The 22458-nt window shown below is 37.2% G+C and overlaps 1 protein-coding gene across 1 annotated transcript in view; it reads left to right on the plus strand.

Annotated features, from left to right (window-relative positions):
* The window catches only part of APPBP2 (amyloid beta precursor protein binding protein 2), a 54631-nt gene that overhangs the window by 27184 nt on the left and 4989 nt on the right, over positions 1-22458 (plus strand). The window contains exons 5-12 of the mRNA XM_008695458.2: positions 8932-9100; positions 13004-13093; positions 14658-14725; positions 14806-14911; positions 15609-15733; positions 18181-18266; positions 19841-20031; positions 21749-21914. Coding sequence (XP_008693680.2) covers positions 8932-9100; positions 13004-13093; positions 14658-14725; positions 14806-14911; positions 15609-15733; positions 18181-18266; positions 19841-20031; positions 21749-21914 — 1001 coding nt within the window. The remainder of the gene's footprint in view (positions 1-8931; positions 9101-13003; positions 13094-14657; positions 14726-14805; positions 14912-15608; positions 15734-18180; positions 18267-19840; positions 20032-21748; positions 21915-22458) is intronic.

Below are 22458 nucleotides of genomic sequence, written 5' to 3' on the forward strand. Positions count from 1 at the left end.
ATTGGGAATTTATAATATGTCTTAAGTAAGGATTTTTTTTCAAACTGAAAATGAAAGGGAAATTTTAGAAATAATACTAAACAGGGGCGCCTGGGTGGCACAGCGGTTAAGCGTCTGCCTTCGGCTCAGGGCGTGATCCTGGCGTTCTGGGATCGAGCCCCATATCAGGCTCCTCCGCTATGAGCCTGCTTCTTCCTCTCCCGCTCCCCCTGCTTGTGTTCCCTCTCTCGCTGGCTGTCTCTATCTCTGTCGAATAAATAAATAAAATCTTTAAAAAAAAAAAAAATACTAAACAAATTCTCAGTTACCACATACTATTAAATGTCAGGTAAGATTTTTTTTTTCCCCCTGAAAATGAACCTTTAGTAAAGAGAGTTGCCTTATAAAGCCCCTCATGTAATGTGATGTTCTTTCAAGTGTATCATTTTGAACAACACAGTACTATTTGGAAAAGAAATGTTAGCCTGAAAACTCAGCCAGTGCCAGTGTCCGGAAGCTCAGAGAGACCACGTGGCAGAATTTTCATTTTGAGGGAGTAATGGAATTTAACACATGAGAATTATTCTTGAGGTCATAATCTTATAGTTATGTTAGATATTTCTATTAACCGCCTTTTTAAAGTTTATTTATTTACTTTGCATAATCTGTTCCTAACACGGGGTTCTAACTCACGACCCCAAGATCAGCTGAGATCAAATCGCATGTTCTTCCAGCTGAGCCAGCCAGGCACCCCTTGACTGCCTTTTTAAATACTACTTTAAAATGTGATGCAATAAGTGGTTTGGTTGTGGAGATTGTGGATATCTACTTGCCTTAGGTGGGTCAGAAGAGCTTAGCAATTTTAATGCTTTGCAAATGGTTATGGTACCTCTGGATAAAATTTCTGGCAACATCATACCAGACTCACAAGTGCTGATTTTCAAACAAGTAAACACATTTTACTCTGAAAAACTGTTAGATGACTCAAAAACTAGTTGTGATGATGATGAAGGTAAATATTTTAAGATGTATGTGGATAGCTTGCATAAAATTATTTCATAAATTACAAGGAGAAAAAGCAATTTAAAAAAATTTAATTTAGACTTTAGATAGGTATATATAACATAACATAAAAACGATTTAAATATTATAAGTTTAAAAATGTTATCCTCTATATCTGTGAAACTTGTTTTCAGGTTAGCCCAAAAAACCTTTTTGGATTGAAAATGGAGGCTCTTGTTACCATATTCAGGTTGCTTTATATTGGGCATATATGATAGCCTATTTTAAAAATACACATTTGAGAAAATGTAGTGGTACAAGAAGGTGCTATAAAGGTCTCATCTTGGTGAGTGGAGTAGGAATGGCTATCATTATTTAATGTTCGAGTAATGACTTATGGAAAAATATGATAGACATTTTAAATTAGGGCAGTGGGAATAGGGGTAAGAATGATTGGAAAATTGTCCAAACTAGATAAAAACAAAGAGAAGAGAGAAAAATAACTAAGTATGATAAATGAAAAAAAGCTAACTAATGATAAATGACAAATGAAAAATAATATGAAAAGCTTAAAACCAAATATAAACTATCATTACAATACATGTAAATGGGCTCAATTCCTCTGTGTAAACGTGGTATCTACCAAGAGGGTTAAAAAATGAAATCTAGCTATCTATTGTTAAAACACCCCTAAACAGTATTATTAACAAGAAAGCCACATTCAGGATAAAAATCATTAGTTGAGGGGCGCCTGGGTAGCACAGTCGTTAAGCGTCTGCCTTCGGCTCAGGGCGTGATCCCGGCGTTCTGGGATCGAGCCCCACATCAGGCTCCTCTGCTGGGAGCCTGCTTCTTCCTTTCCCACTCCCCCTGCTTGTGTTCACTCTCTCGCTGGCTGTCTCTCTGTCAAATGAATAAATAAAATCTTTAAAAAAAAATCATTAGTTGATACAAAAGGGATATTGCTAATAAAATACAGTCCCACTGAAAAGGTTATAAATCCCATGTGTAGCAAATAAGATAGCAGCCATCTCTACAAGCAGTATACCCTAAAATATAGAGAATTTGATAAAAAGATAATTAGTACAATGTTGGGTGCCCCAGGTTAGGTTAATTCAGAATTCATATAGGTTACCAAGGAGCTAAATTTTTTCTGTATGTCTGCTTCTCTGTCCTCGGTGCTGGTTTTGACTTTGACCAGCTCCCACGTGGTCGTAAGAATGCTGCCATGGTTTGAAATATCACATGCAGATTTCATATTGTCCAGCAGAAGAAAGACTTCTTTTCCAAGCATCATATTTTATCTTTAATGACAGAAAACCTTTCTCAGGAACCACTCAGCCAGCCTATCTTGGAGTCTCATTGGCCAGAGCTAGGTCATTTGGCGACCTCTGAATCAATCACTGGCAAGCAGAATAGGACCACTACATTGTGATTGGCTTAAACTACTCATGGTTTATTCTTGAGTCCTGCGAGAAAGGGGTCAATGCCTAAACAAAATCAGGGTTCTGCCAACAAGCATGAGGTGGGGAAAATGGCTGTTAGGTAGGGAGCAGCAGTGTTTGCAACATCACACAATGCTTTGCTCCCACACTTAAAACTACACGAGACTGAAACCCCCCCCCCCAAAAAAAAAAGATGCAAATGACTAAAATCAGAAATACAAGTCAAGGGGCGCCTGGGTAGCGCAGTCGTTAAAGCGTCTGCCTTCGGCTCAGGGCGTGATCCTGGCGATCCGGGATCGAGTCCCACATCAGGCTCTTCCGCTATGAGCCTGCTTCTTCCTCTCCCACTCCCCCTGCTGTGTTCCCTCTCTCGCTGGCTGTCTCTCTGTCACATAAATAAATAAAATCTTTAAAAAAAAAAAAAAAAAATACAAGTCAAGGCATCACTACCAACCTTCCAGAGGTAGAATCATAAGACCCCTACATGGAGTCCCATATCAGGCTCCTGGTGCAGCGGGGAATCTGCTTCTTCCTCTCCCTCTGTGATCTCTCTCTCAAACGAATAAATAAAATCTTAAAAAAAAAAAAAAAAGCCCAATGTGGACCTCGATCCCAGGACCCTGGGATCATGACCTGAGCTGAAGACAGACGCTTAACCAACTGAACCACCCAGGTATCCCCAGATGTAAAAATCCTCAACAAAATACTAGCAAATCAAACTAATAGTATATAAAAGGATTATACACTATGACTAATTGGGATTTACTCCAGGAATGCAATGATGATTAACATAAGAAAGTCAATGAAGCCAATATGCCACATTAAAGAAAGAAAGAGGGATGCCTGGGTGACTCTGTCCATTAAGCATCTGCCTTCGGCTCAGGTCATGATCCCAGGGTCCTGGGATCGAGTCCCACATCAGGCTTGTTGCTCTGCCAGAAACCTGCTTTTCCTTCTGCCTGCTCCTTCCCCTGCTTGCACGCGCACATGCCCTCTCTCTCTCGCAGATAAATAAAATCTTAATAAGAAAGAAGGAAAGTGAAAGAAAGAAAAAAACAATCCTCTCAATAGACACAAGAGACATTTGACAAAATCCAACATCTTTTCATAGTTGAACATTCAGAAAACTGGGAACAGAAGAGTTCCTCAACATGATAGCATTTATGAAGAACCTACAGCTGACATCGTACTTAATGGTGAAAGACTGAAAGCTTTGCCCCTAAGATTAAGAACAAGACCAAGGATGCCTGTTTTCACTACTTCTGTTACTCAACATTGTCCTGAAAGTTCTAACTAAAGGAATTAGACAAGAAAAGGAAAAAGAGGCATCCATATTGGAAAGAAAGAAGTAAAACCATCTCTGTTCACAGGTCAGTTGGATTTCATCAGAGTAAAAAACTACATGCATCAAAGGATGTTTTCAAGAAAGTGGAATTGGAGAAAATATTTGCAGATCATATATCAGATAAGGGTCTAGTATCCAGAACGTATCAAGAACTACAACTCAACAACAACAAACAACCTGATTAACAAATGGGTAAAGGACTTGAGTACACGATTGTCCAAACAGAGGATAAAACAGCCAGTAAGCACATGAAAAGATGTTCAGCACCATTTTTAGGGAAATGAAACTCAAACATGAGATACCACTTTACACATACCCAGGATGGCTATAATTAAAAAAAAAGTGAAGTGTTAACAAGAATGCAGAGAAATTGGGATCCTTGCTAATGAGAGTGTAAAATGGTACAGCTGGGGTAAAGGGAGAATGGGAAGCGATTGCTTGTTACAGAGTTTCTTTTTGGAGTGATGAAAAAGTTTTGGAAATAGGTGGCAGTGATTGTTGCACAACATGGTGAATACAACGGCGCTGAATTGTATGCTCAAAGTGGTTAATATGACAAAATTTGTGTTACATATTCCACCACAATAAAAAAGAATATATAACCGTCTATTATTTAACCCTCCCCTTTCAGTCTATCATGTATTTCCAAAATTCTTAAATAGTTCTTGGAGACATACTCTTACAAGCGGGAGAGAGATTATTTTCCTTCACATTTACTTTTACTGTATTTTTGTTGCGTCTGAGGAGGATCAAACTAGTCATCTTGCTTAGTCTTACAGTGAATATATTCATAAACTAATGACTTCTAAACTTGGAGGGGTGCCTGGCTGGCTCAGTCAGTAGAACATGCGTCTCTTGATCTCAGGGTTGTAAGTTTGAGCCCCATGTTGGGTGTAAGAGATAACTTAAAAATAAAATCTTTAAAAAAAAAAAACTTGTATATTTGCCAAACAGTGAATAGTTTAACCAATTAAATGTAATTGTTTTTGACAATAACTCTTGATCAGGTAAGTGTGATTGTATTTTCTCATAAAAATAACATACTATAGGAAAAAGGGTATATCAGAAATCTCTGTACCTTCTCAGTTTTACTGTTAGCCTAAAATTGCTCTTTTTTTTTTTTTAAAGATTTTATTTATTTACTTGAGAGAGAAAGCACGAGCAGGGGTTATGGGGGCAGAGGGACAAGCAGACCCCCGCTGAGCAGGGGGGAGCCCCACCCACGCAGGGCTCAATCCCAGGACCCTGAGATGATGACCTGAGCCGAAGTCAGATACTTAACTAGTCGACTGAGCCACCCAGGCGCCCCTAAAACTGCTCTTAAAAATAAAATCTTTTTTTAAAATAATAAAATACTAAGCTTACGTTGTAGAACGACATTTGGAGCACCTGGAGAACGTGCCTTTTCATTAGGCTGAGTATTACGGCAAAATTAGATCCTCAGTTGGACCGAAAGTGTCTTGAATCCTTCATCCTGCTCCGTGTCAGCCCAGATGGATGTGCAGACCCTGAAGAGTCTCCATATGTTTCATTTGCCCTTTTGTTTCAATAGACAACCAGCAGGGACTGGAGAAAATAGCAAGCTGTGCTTTTCTGGCTTAAAATACTTAGTTTGCTACCCCATCATATGCCAATTATTAAATAATTTCTAGCAATTTATTTTTAGATTTTTAGACAGTGAATGTTGTTGGAAATGCAGTTCGTAGTATTGTAGAAATGAGAGGTGAATACTCTTCTTTTCATTCTGTGAATTTACAGCCTGTGCTTGAGTTTAACCTTTTCCTATTGAACTATTTGGATAACTATCAACTCTGTATCTCTAATACGTGTCCTTTTTCGTCAAGGTCTTTTTTTCTTCTGGATTGTTGTAATACCTCTGTCCTGATTGCCTTGCTTCCACTCTTGGCTTTATTGCTTTCTTTTTTTTTTTTTTTGTATGTATTTATTTGAGAGAGAGCCAGCGCGAGAGCGAGCACAAGTAGGGGGAGGGGCAGAGGGAGAAGCAGGCTCCCCGCTGAGCAGGGAGCCCAATGCCGGACTCGATTCCAGGATCCTGGGATCATGACCTGAGCTGAAGGCAGCCGCTTAACCAGCTAAGCCACCCAGGTGCCCCTATAATCCATTTTCCACAATGTAGCCAGAGGAATCCTTCTAGAGTTGTACTGTCCAGTAAGGTAGCCATCAACCGTATATGACAATTTAAAAATTAAAAATCAGTCCTCAGTCACGCTAGGCACATTTGAGATACTCAGTAGCCGCTTCTGGCTGGTGGTGACCAGATTGAGCAGAGCAGATCGACATTTCAGGAAGTTCTGTTAGTGGTGGTCTAGAGGATAAATCAAATCCTATCTCACTGTTACAGTCAAAATTTTGTACCCTGACTGGCAAGGCCCTATAAAATCTTTCTGATCTCTGCTTTTTCATCTCTTTTTATATAATCCTTTATTCATAATACCTCAGACAGGTTGGTCTTCTGTCTGTTCTTTGATTATGCCAGAATTTTTTTCCTTTTCTCAGGGCTTTGCACTTATTCCTTCTGTTTGAAAGAATTTTTTTTAAGATTTATTTATTTATTTTAGACAGGGCAGACGGAGAGAGAGAGAACCCCAAGCAGACTCCCCTCTTAGCTCGGAGCCCGACATGGGGCTTGGTCTTAAGACCATGAGATCGTGACCTGAGCTGAAATCAGGAGTCCGACGCTCAACTAACTGAGCCACCCAGGCTCTCCAGTTATTCCTTCTGTTTGAAACATGCTTCCTCCCAGACCTTTACATGATTGCTTCTTCATCATTGAGATGTCAACTCAAATGTTAACTTCTTAGAATTCTTCCCTGTCTACCCTGAGAACCTCCTTTAAGAAGTTCCTGATGGGGGCACTTGGGTAGCTCACACTGTCTCTCTCTCAAATATCCTTTTTTTTTTTTAAGAAGTCCTGATCATTGGGGTGCCTGGGTGGCTTAGTTGGTTGGGCATCCAACTCTTGATTTCAGCTCAGCTTGCGATCTTGGGTGGTGGGATCAAGCCCTATGCCAGGCTCCATGCTCAACATGGAGTCTGTCTGAGTTTCTCTCCCTCTGCTCCTTCTTGCTGCTTGCGAGCACGCATGCACGCAGTCTCTCTCTCTCAAGTAAATGGATAAATCTTGAAAAAGAAGAAATTCCTAATCGTGGGGTGCCTGGTTGGCTCAGTCAGAACATGTAACTCTCTATCTCAGGGTTGTGTGTTTGAGTTTATTTAAGAAATAAAATCTTTTAAAAAAAGGAAGAAGCTCCTAATCATACTACCCTATTTTTATGATATACATAGCATTTTTATTTATTTATTTTTAAAGCTTTTATTTATTTGAGAGAGTGAGTGAGAGAACATGAGTAGGGGCAGAGGGAGAGGGAGAAGCAGAGTCCCCTGCTGAGCAGGGAGCCCAATGCGGGGCTCAGTCCCAGGACCCTGGGATCATGACCTGAGCCAAAGGCAGACGCTTAACCACCTGAGCCACCCAGGCGTCCCCATAGCATTTACTTTTAAATGAAAGTCCTACTTATTGGTGTGTTTGTCTGCCTATCCTAATACTTCTTCCCCCTAGACTGAAGCTGCTTGTGGTCTTGTTTAGCACAATATTCCTTTCACCTAGAAAAATGACTGGTACATAATAGGTGTTCAGTCAATAATTGACTGTAAGAGTCTTCCAAAACTTCATCATATGAACTACGTATTTTTTTTTCCGGTAATCTTTTACAGATTTCAGTTCTATTTTCCTACATGTGGTTTCTATTGTGACAGATCATTGCAAACTTCTTGGTTATTAGATCAGCCGTTTGGCAGTCAGGTGACATTGTCTCTTTATTCTTTATCAGTACAGCTTACTTTAGCAGGAAATATTTTCTGTATACCAAAACATTTTTATTTTTTCTACTTTTGTATGTCTGTATAAAAATATACATCCAATCAACTCACCATTCTAGAGTAGCCTGAAAATTACTACATGTATTTCTGTTTTAAGTTGGAACTTGGTATTGTAAAAGGTACTCCATTCAGAATTTTTGGTTAACCTTAGTATATTATTTTGCTTGACGGTGTTTTAGTCTTTTCTAAAAGCAGATAACTATATGGTGAGTGTTGGAAGGATGCACACTGGCATTGTATAGTATCTGCCACTTATTGAATAGTCTTAGTTCATTTGGAGTTATTCCATCTGTTTTCCCTGACTGTACAAAGAAATGATAGCAATTAGAAGATTGTTAGATGTTTCTCATCCTGGGTCATTGATCTGTTAATGTTTTTGGTGTAGATAGGAAAAAAAATACGTTTTAAGTATCTGGGTTTTTTTCCCCCAGATTCTGCTTACTTGGATTCTTTTAAATGATTTTTATACTCTTTTCCCTCTCAAGGCTGAGCATTTTCAGAAAATTGTATTGTCATGATACAGGCACGTAATGTCCTAGCCAGCATTGTAATAGGTAACACAAATACATGTCCGGTCCTCACTGCTCTGTTTTACATAGTCTATACAGATGTGTAGTCTGTTGGTATCACAGTCTGACCTACTACTCTTGCATATCATTAGATGGTCTAACATGGTTTTACAGTTACTCTGCGTGAAGAACTCTGTATTTTTCCACCATAGAAGACAAAGGTTTTAAAAGAAATAGACAATTACCACTATTTTCATTGAACTTACCTTACTGGAAAGATAACAAAAAATGAGCATTTATGAAGCAACATGAGATGAGGTTACTGATCAAGTGTTGCACAAATATACTAGAAAAAAGAATGGAAAGTAACGGTAGGTAATAGTATTTCGTGTTGATTTTTTTTTTTTTCACTGTTTTCTAGATTTTTTGTAATGAGACTGCATTACTTTTGAATTTGGAACAAAAAGAGTTAAGCATTAGTTGTATCACACTGAGTGTACAAAGTATACAAAATATTTAAAGAAGAAAAAGAATCAAGAGTTGCGTGAGATTAATCATGGGTAGTTTTCCGGAAAGAGCATATACTCTGTGTGTTTTAGTCAATCTTGGTTTGGGCCAGACCGTTGTTTTCCAGTGCTGCCTCACTTTTTGCATCTAGTTTCCTTAACTCATTTGGGTACTAAGTGGTGATCAGTAAGAGGACCATGCTGGAAATATCAACAATAGAGGAATGTTATTTCTGCTTTTGCAGGTTGCTTCATGTGCGAAATGGAAATTGCAAATATCACTTGGGTGAAGAAACATTTAAGTTAGCCCAGACTTACATGGATAAACTCTCAAAACATGGCCAGCAAGCAAACAAAGCTGCACTATATGGAGAACTGTGTGCACTACTCTTTGCAAAAAGTCACTATGATGAGGTGAGTGTTTTGAAGTGCATTTCATTGTGATCAGCAAGTAGCTATGTTTAGAGGGTAAAATCAAAAGAAACAGATAAACAACAACAACAAAAAACCAGAGCAACCTGAGCAGGGGGTGATGGACGAAATAGGTAAAGGGTATTAAGTGGTACAAAACGTCCAGTTAGAAAATAAAGTCACAGGGATGAAAAGTACAACATAGGGAATATAGTCAATAATATTGTAATAATGTTGTATGGTGACAGATGGTAACTACATTTATTGTGGTGAGCATAGCATAATGTATAAAATTGTCCAGTCACTATGCTGTACCCCTGAAACTACTGTAACATTATTTCATTGAGCTGTAGCTCATTTTTAAGAGAAGGAGAAATCATATAATCTTGTATTTGTCTTAATAGATCTTATTTTCACATATCAGGTTTACTTAAAGCAGTACACATTTGTAATGGAATATTTAAAATGAGGCAAAAAGAGTATACTGTGAGATGTATTTTAAACATACATACGTCTGGTTTATGGTCTACTTTTGTTTTTAATTTGACCAGATATAGCTCTATCTAAATTATTTTCATGTCCTGTCAGTTTGAACCCTTAATAGATGCTTTTTTATTGGATGTGTGGCTCTGGGTGAACTCTCAGAACTTGAAAGCATTTATTTTAATGTGAAGCTAGATTTTATTTATACTTTTTTGCATTGCTTTGCTCTTTCCTCTCCCTTGTAAGAAAGATAGTTTCACTCCTGTCTTTATGCTGTTAATTTCATGCTTCAGTGCTAATGAATATATAGTTGAGAAGTGAACTATGTCTGTTTAATTCCTTTACCTGGTTGTTTTCTTTATGGAAGAATATCATAATTATTTTATGTTGCCACATAGCTGTCATTTAGCTTTCATATTTTATAATTATCCCTATCTTGATTTTTGCCCCATTAATATTTCCATATTTAAAGGAAAATTATTTAAAAAAATAATAAAAGGGAGCGCCTGGGTGGCACAGCAGTTAAGCGTCTGCCTTCGGCTCAGGGCGTGATCCGGGCGTTATGGGATCGAACCCCACATCAGGCTCCTCCGCTGTGAGCCTGCTTCTTCCTCTCCCACTCCCCCTGCTTGTGTTCCCTGTCTCACTGGCTGTCTCTCTCTCTGTCAAATAAATAAATAAAATCTTTAAAAATAATAATAAAGGAAAATTATATTAGAGGTAAAGCTAGAAAATTCTAGAATGATTATAAAGTGATGTTGGATCATTCTTAATATCCATATAAGAAGGCATCAAGTCTGCATGTAAAAACCTAAAATCCTTATCAGCATGCCTACAGTTTCTTAGGGCGATATTAGGTATGTTGTTCTGGTTATTTTTGATGATGAATTCCTCTGTCTGCTGAATTAGTTCTGTTGATTGATTATTTTGCTGCTCCTTGTGTGCAATAGTTGTTCCATAGCTTATCAACGCAAATATAGAACTCGGCCTCTTTCTTTTATTTTCACACACCAAGAACAAAGAACCCCATTCGCAGAAGGCCTTTGTGTGGATAGCTGACTTAACTGGAAATGAGAGTGCAATATACAACAGTTTGAGTATTAGAAATGTCTACCTTAAAAGTTATTCAGGTGCCCCACCATCTTTATATATCCATGCATAGGAACTCACCTTTTTTTTTAAGCTCTACACCCAGTGTGGGGTTTGCATTCATGACCCCAAAATTGAGTCACATGCTCTACCAACTGAACCAGCCAGGTGCCCCAGATAGTTTATTTTAAATATAGGTAAGTTTCGAAACGCCTGGGTGGCTCAGTTGGTTAAGCATCTGCCTTCGGCGCAGGTCACGATTCCAGGGTCCTGGGATCGAGGCTCACACCAGGCTTCTTGCTCAGTGGGGAGCCTTCTTCTCCCTCTGCCTGCCGCTCCCCCTGCTTGTGCTCTCTCTCTCTCTGACAAATAAAACAAAATCTTTTTTAAAAAATGTAGATAAGTTTGTCATTGATAGCTACAGAAAAGTACACAAATATTGAGGATATAGTTTTATGAATTATCACCATGTTTTGATATTAGCATGGCCTAGGCTATGCTGACAAAATAACGGTGACATGGAAAAATCAGTTTATTTCTTGCTCCTGCTACATCCTGTCTTGGGATGCTTGTGGCTCTGCTTAACATTCTGTTTACACTTGGATCAAAACCCCATGTGATGGAGCATCCTCTCTCTAAAACATTACCAGCCTTAGAGCAGAGGCAAAAACATCATGAGGAAGTACTACTTGCTCTTAGAGCTTTTTCCCAGAAATTCTTCATTTCACTTTCATATTTTAATTAATTTTTTTTAAGATTTTATTTATTTGACAGAGACAGACAGCCAGCAAGAGAGGGAACACAAGCAGGGGGAGTGGGAGAGGAAGAAGCAGGCTCCTAGCGGAGGAGCCTGATGTGGGGCTCGATCCCAGAACGCCGGGATCACGCCCTGAGCCAAAGGCAGACACTTAACGACTGGCACCCCGATATTTTGATTAATTTTTTTTTTTTTAAAGATTTTATTTATTTATTTGACAGAGATAGAGATAGCCAGAGAGAGAGGGAACACAAGCAGGGGGAGTGGGAGAGGAAGAAGCAGGCTCATAGCAGAGGAGCCTGATGTGGGGCTCGATCCCGGAACGCCGGGACCACGCCCTGAGCCGAAGGCAGGCGCTTAACCGCTGTGCCACCCAGGCGCCCCTTGATTAATTTTTTAATTGACCAAAGGAAGTCACGTGACCACTGTCATCTTTAATGTGGAAGGGAAGTATATCCTTCCCTGAAGAAGTATTTATTTTAAAGAAGTATTACAGTCTACTACAGTTCTAAAGATTTTAACTTACTACTCTGAAACAAAATCTGCTTATTTAACATCTTAAATACAAACCCGGTTTTTTGGCCTAAATCACATACATTTCATTTTTACATCAAAATAGCTTCTGAATCTTTTAGGTGGAATGGAAGAGAAGGAAGCTTGCAAAGGAAAACGTTTATTTTTTAATATTTTCTAATTTTTCCTCCCCCCATTCCTTATGATTCTTTTATATTATTTTTTTAAGATTTATTTATTTGACAGAGAGAACGAGAGAGCACAAGCAGGGAAGAAGAGAAGAGGGAGAGGGAGAAGCAAGCTCCCCACTGAGCAAGGAGCCCGAAGTGGGGCTCAATCCCAGAACCCTGGGATCAAGACCTGAGCTGAAGGCAAGACACTTAAACCAATTGAGCCACCCAGGCACCCCTATAATGTTTTGTTTCTTTGAAACAGTTCTTACTATCCAGAGTAATTTGTTTCGCTTTTTTTTTTCCCTTCCCCTAAGCACTAGGAGAAGAAGGACAGCTTAGATTTTATTTCCCAGTAGATACCTAGGTGCTAGCACATGGACTGGTGCTTAACCTCTCTGCACCTGTTTTCCATAATAGTATGAATCTCATAGGACTGGTGTGTCAAGTATGTTAATGCACATAAAGTGCTTAGAACAATAACTCTTGCAAAGTAAGCACTCAACTAAACAGGCAATTAAGATAGAAAATAATAAGCATTACAGTAGGTAAAGTAAGTACAGGAAGCCTAATCTAGGGCTGAAACCTGGGAAGTAAGTTCTGTGGATTTAGTTCAGGAAAGAGGAATGTACATAAGGCAGAGGGAACAGTATATGCAAAGGCTTGTGGGCAAGAGACAACATGCCCCTGATTTCCTGTGTGTCACTTATTCAAAGAAAAGTATAACAAACTTACACTTTCAAGAAAACTTCGTCTCAGAAAATTGTAAATGTAAATACTTTGTGTGTATTCTTATTCAGGTGCTTGAAAGTTTGGGAGAAGGATCCACAGTCATTTCATTAAATATTGTCAATTTGATTTATCGGTTTTTGCTCTTCTGTGTATTTTTTTTAGGCTTACAAATGGTGCATCGAGGCAATGAAAGAAATCACAGTGGGTTTACCAGTCAAAGTTGTGGTGGATGTTTTAAGACAAGCTTCTAAGGTGAATGTAATGTTAAAATTATTAATGAATTATAGAATTTAGCAAGCTTTAAATTTGTTTTAATTAACCTGTTATTTAACAAGTTAAGATATTGCATATTCCATGGACTGACAAGATCTATTTTCTGAGTTTCTGTGCTCAGTCTTAGAAATCAGATTTATCTACATATAGAATTGAGCTAATTTTCCTATACCCAGAAAACCCATAAAAAAAATCATTTTGATAATTCAGCTTACTGAACTACAGATTGAGGCAGTATTTTGGTGCTATTCTAGCTTGAGTTTGCTTTTGTTTTTCTTAACCTTTCCAGCAACCTGAATTCCTCATGCCCCAATTGTATGGACTTCGGTCATTTTTCTCCTAAAGGCTGGCCTAGTATTAAATCTTTGAGTGATAGTATTGCAGCCTCACAATGTCACAGCTTCCTGTACTTGAGCTGCTGGGTGACACTTACTTGATTTTCCCTTTAGTTTGTTCTTATTCTATAGATAAATGCATTCACTCTTTGAAGCCATTTATTTTTAAATTGCTGGTTTGGTGTACTGAGGTCTTAAAGCATTGATGTGCTTTTCAAATTTATTCTTTCTACCCAGAGTTTTTTTGATTTTGAATATTTCATTTTGGTTGGTTTTAATTATGGAAATTTCAATTAGAAGAAAGATTCTAAAATTATAGATTTATAGGAGTCTAAGATTTCTGTGAAACTTATTAGATAAGTTATTTTAGACAAGTACATAGCATAACTATTCAGATTATCATCAGAGCTAGAAGAGAGATATTAATACATTTTTCATTAATTTAAAACATTAGATATACTCATTAATGTAAAGACAGTTTAATTATGTACAAGATTTTTATTTCTGTATGCAGATAAAATTAGAGATTAAAAACTGCTGGCTATTTTCATGAATCAAAATATTTTAAAAATAGGGACGCCTGGGTGGCACAGCGGTTGGGCGTCTGCCTTTGGCTCAGGGCGTGATCCCGGCGTTATGGGATCGAGCCCCACATCAGGCTCCTCCACTGTGAGCCTGCTTCTTCCTCTCCCACTCCCCCTGCTTGTGTTCCCTCTCTCGCTGGCTGTCTCTGTCGAATAAATAAATAAAAAATCTTTAAAAAAAAATATTTTAAAAATAGGAAAACTTGAAATTCTCTGCATTTTAAAACTAAGAGATGAAAACAAGATATTTAAGCCACTCTAGAACTGGGATATAAATAAGTAGCTTAGAAAATACTATGTTGAACCCTTCCCCCACTTATTTATTATGTAATCTGGAAGGATGGGAGCATACCAGCTTTGTAAGGTAACTTTGTTGTAACAGGTTTGTATTGGGCATGAATGTCAAAATTTTAAACTTTATAATTTTCCAGGATATGTACAGATCTGTTTATAATAGAATTTTCAAGTACTTGGAAGAAATTACATATAGCACCCTTCTATTTATGTTTGAGGATGCCTTTTTTTTTTTTAAACCATCATAGTCTGACTATATAATCTGTACTTATTTTAGCACACTAATTAACTGTTTGAGAGTTATTTAATAATTTTTCACTTTATCCTTAGGCTTGTGTTGTAAAACGTGAATTTAAGAAAGCAGAACAGTTAATTAAACATGCAGTGTATTTGGCACGGTAGGTGATTGTTACTAAAAATACCATTTCAAATTGTCTCTCTCTGCTTTATATCCTAATAGTTTTATATCTTTTTATAGGGATCATTTTGGATCCAAACACCCAAAATATTCTGATACACTGCTAGATTATGGGTTCTACTTACTCAATGTAGATAATATCTGTCAGTCTGTTGCAATTTATCAGGTATGTTAATAGTTAATGCTTTTTTTCTTTCAACCTCAATTGACATGCTGACCTGTATTTGTTTGCGGTATATAACCCACTCTAAAAACAACTCTTTCTGAGCCCATTCTCATATATGGGACAACATTCTTATACTAAATAATATGTGGAAGGATTAGAAGTGGATGTTTTAGGAATTACAGAGAACCATCGAGGAAAAGAATTTTTGGCTTGTGGACTCATATATAAGAGTACTTTTCCATTTTTCATTTGCCCAGATGATGACTTGTCTTCATTGTTGTTTTAGCATGAGTCATTATAGCTGTCTTTGTAATAGCAAGGAGGGTTGATAACAATTATATTAGGCCTTATATTAGTCATTCTTAGGTAAATGTCTTACACCATCACTCTGGACAAGGTATCCTTGATTTTATGGTTCACTTATGAAGAAGGACATAGAAAAACACTGCTGTGATTCTCAGACATATGAATAATTTTTATTATGAAACCATTGTCTTTTAAGTTAGAGTCAGTCTTCAGAAAATCAGGCCTTTGGTGACTTTTATGTTCTCTTGTGATTTAAATATAGCAGGACTTTTGCTTCAGAACTGATGGTACTGATATGTAGAACATACATTTAAAGTTCTAGGATGCTTAATATTACTGGGCAGTGTTTTCTAAGGATTTATAGTAAGAATTATTTTCATGACTCTTTCAGGCAGCACTTGACATTCGGCAGTCAGTGTTTGGTGGCAAAAATATCCATGTAGCAACAGCTCATGAAGACTTGGCTTATTCTTCTTATGTTCACCAGTATAGCTCTGGGAAATTTGACAACGCACTGTAAGTTCCATGTTCCTTTTCAGTGAGTGATTAAATGCTGTTGCTGTTGTTTTGTTTTTCCTAATGCAATAGTACTTAATGTATTTATGAATTAGATTTGTGTTCTAGAGCTTTAACAAGATGCCTAAAATGTTCTTGAAGTCATTTAAAATTGTACCAATTTATAAGCCATTTATTTAAATGCTATGTGGTTTAATACTGAGAGTTATATATCTTCATAAGGAATATGGCTTATCTTCTGAATACTTCAGTAATTTTTCTTTGAGTAATACAGTAGCCTCTGGCTAAGTGACGACTTAACCTAAGAACATTTTGCTCCAAATATGCAGAAATACTGAGTAAAATACAACAGTTGTCTTTGTAAATGCAAAACTGAGCTTTCGGGAAAGAAAGAAATTCCCAAGGGCCACTCATGGACTAAAATCCAATAGGGTAGGCATGAGCTATGGTATAACTGCTTGGGGTGATGGGAAAGCTTAGAAGTTTCTGTAGCCTTGGTTGGACAATAATCCTGGGTTTATGAGATAAGGCATTTAGTCCACAGGAAACTGTGAGTTAGAACTGAAACCCTCAGCTGAAGCCAAGATCAAGCCTGTACCATTAGGGAAAGGGGAGACTAGGAGGGGAAAAAAATTCCCACTGGCAAGAAAGAGGACAAAAAAACTCACCTCAGGTTGGGCTCTCAGTTAAACAAAACTGGAGCCTCATAGTGGAATTTATAACTTCATCATGTATTCAGGAACCCCTAAACTGAGAAAAACATTAAGAAGCACTTTGGGACTGCTAGTTCTCCTGAGATACCTTTTGGGAGAAGATGCAAAACTCTTGGAAATTCTCAACCCAAACCAAACAGACTTCCCATAGATCTAGCTCTACCTAAGATGAACTCACCATTAAAAATTTTTGAAATGAAGTAAGGAAACATTTCTTCTATGAGTGAGAATCAGCAGACGTAACAAATAGGATTAGAACCCAAAGAATATTGGGTAACAGAACTTCTTGGTTGATACTATAAAGTAAGTATCCTTAAATGATTAAGTTTATAAAATGGGTTAGCGAACTGTGGCCTGCAGGGAAAATAAAATTTTATTGGAACATAGCAATACTCAGTCACTCGCATATTGTCTATGGCTGCTTTCGTGCCCTGTCAGGAGAGCTGAGTAGTTAAGACAGAGTGTGTGACCCGCACAGCCTAAAATATGTGCTGTCTGGCCCTTTACAGAAAAAATTTGCTGACCCTGATGTAAAAGAAGGAATCAGTACTATTTTGGAGGGAAAATAAAGGGGGGGAAAGGGCAGATTTAAAAATAAAACACAGCTGATACATGCTGCAACCTGGATGTGAACCTTGAAAACATTCTGCTGATTGAAAGAAGCTAGTCACAAAGGACCACGTATTGTATGATGCCATTTATATGAGATGTCCAGAATAGGCAAATCTGTAAGAGACAGAAAATAAATTTGTGGTTGCCATGGGCTGATAGGGTTGGAGGAAAATGGAGAGACTACTAATGGGCCAGTGTTTCTTTTTTAGGGTCATGAAAATACTCTGAAATTGCTTGTGGTGATGGGTGCACAACTCTCTGAATATACTAAAAACCACTGAATTGTACATTTTAGTGGGTGAATTGTGTGGTATGAATTATATCTCAGTAAGAGTTGTTATAAAAAATAAAATGTAGTAGTTAGAATTAGAAAGTAGTCATTGACATTAAAACTCCAAAGACAAGGTCAACAGCACATTGAAAACAACTAAAAAGACAAGTAGTGAACTGGAAAACAGATCTGAGAAAATTCATAATTACCTGGCAGATGGGGATAGAAGATTTGGAGTTATTTGAAAGAAACTGGTAGATGAAATAGGCAGGTAGTTTACCTTCTGTTTGGTGAGACGGGCCATAAACAAATAACTAGACATACCAGCTGAGAATGCCTACTATGTGAAGAAGAATAAGGAAACTAAGAGTAGAGAGCTCTGGTAAATTTTTTAGGGAGTTTGGTAAAAGCTGGTCTGGAAAGGCTTTTCATTGAAGAGTGGGCCATGCAGGGGGATAGGATTCCATAGAGACGGTAAAGCAGGTGCAAGAGTCCTAGGTGAAAGTATCTTTGCATGTTCGGAAAACTGCGAGGCTGTGTGGCTGGAGGAGGAGGAGAGGGCTGTTTCTGAAAAAGGTAGATGAGGTCAGACAGGTAGCCCAGGGAAAGAACATGGTGAGCCTTGTAGGCTATGATGACAGCTTCACACTTTATTCTGTGGGAGATGGAAATCCAGTGGATATTTAAAAAGTTCAGTCCACAACAGATTAGAAATTTAAAAAACAAAAAACAGTACCTTTACCACAGATAGTTTTAGAAATTCCATCAGTATTATAAGTTGTGATTTTTTTAAATGCTGTAATCATTTGTAACTAAAAAGAAATGCGAGAATATATTTGTCTGTATTACAGATTTCATGCAGAAAGAGCTATTGGTATAATTACCCACATCCTACCTGAAGATCATCTTCTTTTGGCTTCTTCAAAGAGGGTGAAAGGTACCCTTTGCAATTAGTCTCCAGTATATGTGTGTATATATATATATATATATTTTTTTTTTTTTTAGATTTCTTTTGCCTTCGTTGTAACAGATGTCTAGTCTCATATACTTTTATATTTTTAAGAAGGGCGATTTGTTTCTTTGGGTAGTAGCATAGGATTAGACTATATCTGCATATTACTAAGATAGCCAAGTCACTGATTTAAAGTATCTGCCTGTAACTCTACTTACTAATTCCCAGTGGTTCATGATAAAAGGTTCGCTTCTCTCGTATAGCATTGTTAATAAGCCAGAATATCTTTTGTTTTTTTTCTTCCTTCCTTCCTCCCTCCCCCTCCTTTTCCTCTCTGTCATGCCTTCATTCGTTCATTTCTTTTGAGGGGAAGATGAAAGAAAGAATAACATGATTATTGCACAGTAACATGGGTTTTTCACGTACCGTCAGCTTTAGAGTGCAGGATTTTGAAATTCAACTTTATATCAGGTTACCCTTAACCTGAGCAAGGCTCTTAACCAAAGACTGCTTTCTTCTTTTCTTATTTTAACTTTTCTTCTAAATCACTTCCAAAGCCCTTTCATTTAAAAAGCATTTATTTTGCCAACATGATTGGGTCACCCATGTGGTAATTCCATGCGTACTAGGGAAATTTTACCTTAATTCTGGAACTGGTTCTTTTTTTTTTTTTTTAACGGAACTGGTTCTTTTTCCCCCCCTCTAGGTTTGCATTTTTAAATTACGCAAGTAATAATTGTTGTAAAAATTAAAAGTTAGAAAAAAGAAAATAATGAATTAAGTCACCTGAAATCCCACCAATCCAGATTCAGCATTTTGGTGAATATTTTTTAGACTTTTTTTCTCCAAATAATGAATGATTTTTTTAGTTTTATATTCTGCTTTTTTTCACTTAATACCTTATGAACACTTTTTCATTGCAGTACATGTGGATATATATCCTTTTGTTCTTTAAAAATGCTCCAGTGAACTAAACCTCTTACTTTTGTGCATATGGACAATTTTCCTAGAAATAAAATTACCTTGTAAAATAAAATGTATTTTTAAGACTTTAAGTGGAATTTGAAAGTCTTGTATGTGACTTTGAAATTGTGCTGTCTTCTTTCCTGATTTGGTTGGTCAAGTGAGTAGGAGGAAACAAGTTCTTTTAGTTGTATTTGGTTAAAGGTTACATTTTATAGAGTGTGGTTTCAAAATGTTCAACAGTGCTTAGGTAGTCCTTGACACAGTTTCATAACTTTAAAATTTTGCCTTTGCCTTGTTGTCTTACATTGCTTTAAATAAGAAATTGACATCAGCAAAATCTAATGGTCTAGTAAAGGAGAAATTCTGCAAAATATTTGATGTATACCATTGTTTTTCTTAAAATTTGTAGTTCATTATACTATGCAAACTAGAATGACCCCCAAAAGTATATTTTTTCATTAACGTGGAATTCATCTTTACCAGTTCTAAACCATAACCACAAACATTTATAGAATTTAATTTTAAATTATATGCTCTGATTAGCTTTGATAGATGGTTTGGAAGTATGCTAATGTTATTGCTTTCTTAATCAGCTCTTATTTTAGAGGAGATTGCAATTGACTGTCATAATAAAGAAACTGAACAGAGGCTGCTTCAAGAAGCTCATGATTTGCACCTGTCTTCACTCCAACTAGCTAAAAAAGCTTTTGGGGAATTTAATGTACAGACTGCAAAACACTATGGAAACCTTGGAAGACTTTACCAGTCAATGAGAAAATTTAAGGTAGAAGCATATTTTGCTATTTTTTTTCTCTCATTAAATAATTTTAGGTAATAAAGTATAATCTTAAATAATACATCTTCAGTAATCTTCACTAGTAAAGTGTATATTTATGACACTCCTACCTTATTCTACGAAAGAATTGAGAAAATAGGTGGTATAAAACAACAGAGTCAAAATACAAATAAAATTCAAAATCCAAACCATGGAAAAATAAGACATAATATCAAACCATAAAGGCTAATATGGTTAGTATAAGTTAGACCTAAAACATAGCTATTAGCGGGGCCCCTGTCTGGCTCAGTCAAAAGAGCATGTGACTCTTGATCTCAGGGTTGTGAGTTCAAGCCCCATGCTGGGTGTAGAGATAACTTAAATAAAAACCTAAGAAAAATTAAAAAAACAGGAATGCCTGGGTGGCTCATTCGGTTGAGCATCTAACCCAGGTCATGATATCATGGGTTGTGAGATCGAGCCCTGGTTGAGCTCCCCGCTCAACGGGGAGTCTGCTCGAAGATTATCTCATTCTGTCCCTCCCCCAACTTGTGTGCACACACTCACAGTCTCTCTTTCTCTCTCTCACTCACTCTCTCTAAAAATAAATGAATAAATCTTTAAACAACAACAACATAGTGTTAGCTATGTTAAGTATCGTCCTGGGATTGAGTTCTGCATCAGGCTCCTTGCTCAGCAGGAAGCCTCCTTCTCCCTCTGCCTGCTTCTCCCTCTGCTTGTGCTGTCTCTCTCTCTCTAATAAATAAAGTCTTTAAAAAAAAAAAAAAAAAAAAGGAAAAAACCTCTCTCCTCCCTCAGCTCATGCTCACTCTCTCTCTCGCTCTCTCAAATAAATAAAATCTTAAAAAAAAAGTGTAGGGGCGCCTGGGTGGCACCATGGTTAAGCGTCTGCCTTCGGCTCAAGGCGTGATCCCAGTGTTACGGGATCGAGCCCCACATCAGGCTCCTCTGCTAGGAGCCTGCTTCTTTCTCTCCCACTCCCCCTGCTTGTGTTCCCTTTCTCACTGGCTGTCACTATCTCTGTTGAATAAATAAATAAAATCTTAAAAAAAAAAAAAAAAGTGTAGCCCTTAGCATAATGTCTGGCACATGGTAGGTATGCAAGAAATGTCAGATATTGCAAGTATTACTAATTGTGGTGATAAAAATTTACTGAATTCTCTTAAATTTTTGGGTTATAAATTCTTAATATTGTTCATGGGGTCACAGTAAGGAAAGCATGAGAGTCACTGCCTAAGACCTTCTTTTTTACCTGAAAATCCATTACATATCCGTCAATTAACTGAGTTCTGTTTGTTGGAATAAAAATTGTCAGAATTCCAAAACAAAGTGTATACCTATGTAACTGAACATAGTGTATAATGGAGTTTCTTAACAAGGTTCAATTAAATTTTGGAGCATGTTAACAAATAATTTTCATTTCAGAAAGTTTTGATGTTAATTTCTTCTAGCAGTTTTTTATTACCAGGACAAATTTTCTCATCATTTTTGGCATAGGACACTTACCGTCACCAGCTTATGTACCTAGCTTTCCAAACCAGTAATGCTTCCCATAGGCAACTTTTGGGTTAACATAGTATGTTCTCTGATCTGCTTGTTTTACGTCATCCATGTCTTCTGCATTTGGAAGAGTCTTATTCGTTGGGTGAGAATTGTTAATATAAGAGTATAATCTAATGCCTAAAGCTGCTTAATTATTTTTCAGGAAGCTGAAGAAATGCATATCAAAGCAATTCAGATAAAAGAGCAACTTCTTGGTCAAGAAGATTATGAAGTAGCGCTTTCAGTGGGACATCTGGCTTCTTTATATAATTATGACATGAATCAGTATGAAAATGCTGAGAAACTTTATTTGCGATCTATAGCAATTGGTATGTTACTTTAAAATTTTTAGTCAATTGATTAGAAATCAGCGTGTCAACATGTCTTACGTGTTGTGTAAGGGAAGTGTAATTACGAAAACTTGAGTGTAGAGCTGCTAAGCATATCCAAAAGCCACCCAAAAATCATCTGAAACATTTTGCTAAAGATGATTTATTGATGTTGAATCCAGTAGTACGAAGTATGACAGTTGAGGCATAGTGTCAAGTACAGGCAAAAGCAGTTATTCTAAATTAGTTGTGTAATTACTACTCCCTCTACCTCCCTTCTTCTGGCTTTAGCATCATAGATGAGGTTTACCCGTTTCTGAATGTGATACCAATGGAATCATGCAATGTATATTTTTATAGGTCTGGTTTCTTTTGGTGAACATGAATTGTGAAATACATCTGTGTTGTTCCATAACACTATCACTTATTAATTTCCAGTACCATATAATATTTTATTGGATTAGTATATCATTATGTAACCATTCTACAATTTCTCCCTGTTTTGGGGGTACCTGACTGGCTCATTCGGTAGAGCATGTGACTC

This window comes from Ursus maritimus, unplaced genomic scaffold, assembly GCF_017311325.1.
Source record: "Ursus maritimus isolate PB19 unplaced genomic scaffold, ASM1731132v1 scaffold_24, whole genome shotgun sequence".
Classification (NCBI taxonomy): Eukaryota; Metazoa; Chordata; class Mammalia; order Carnivora; family Ursidae; genus Ursus; species Ursus maritimus.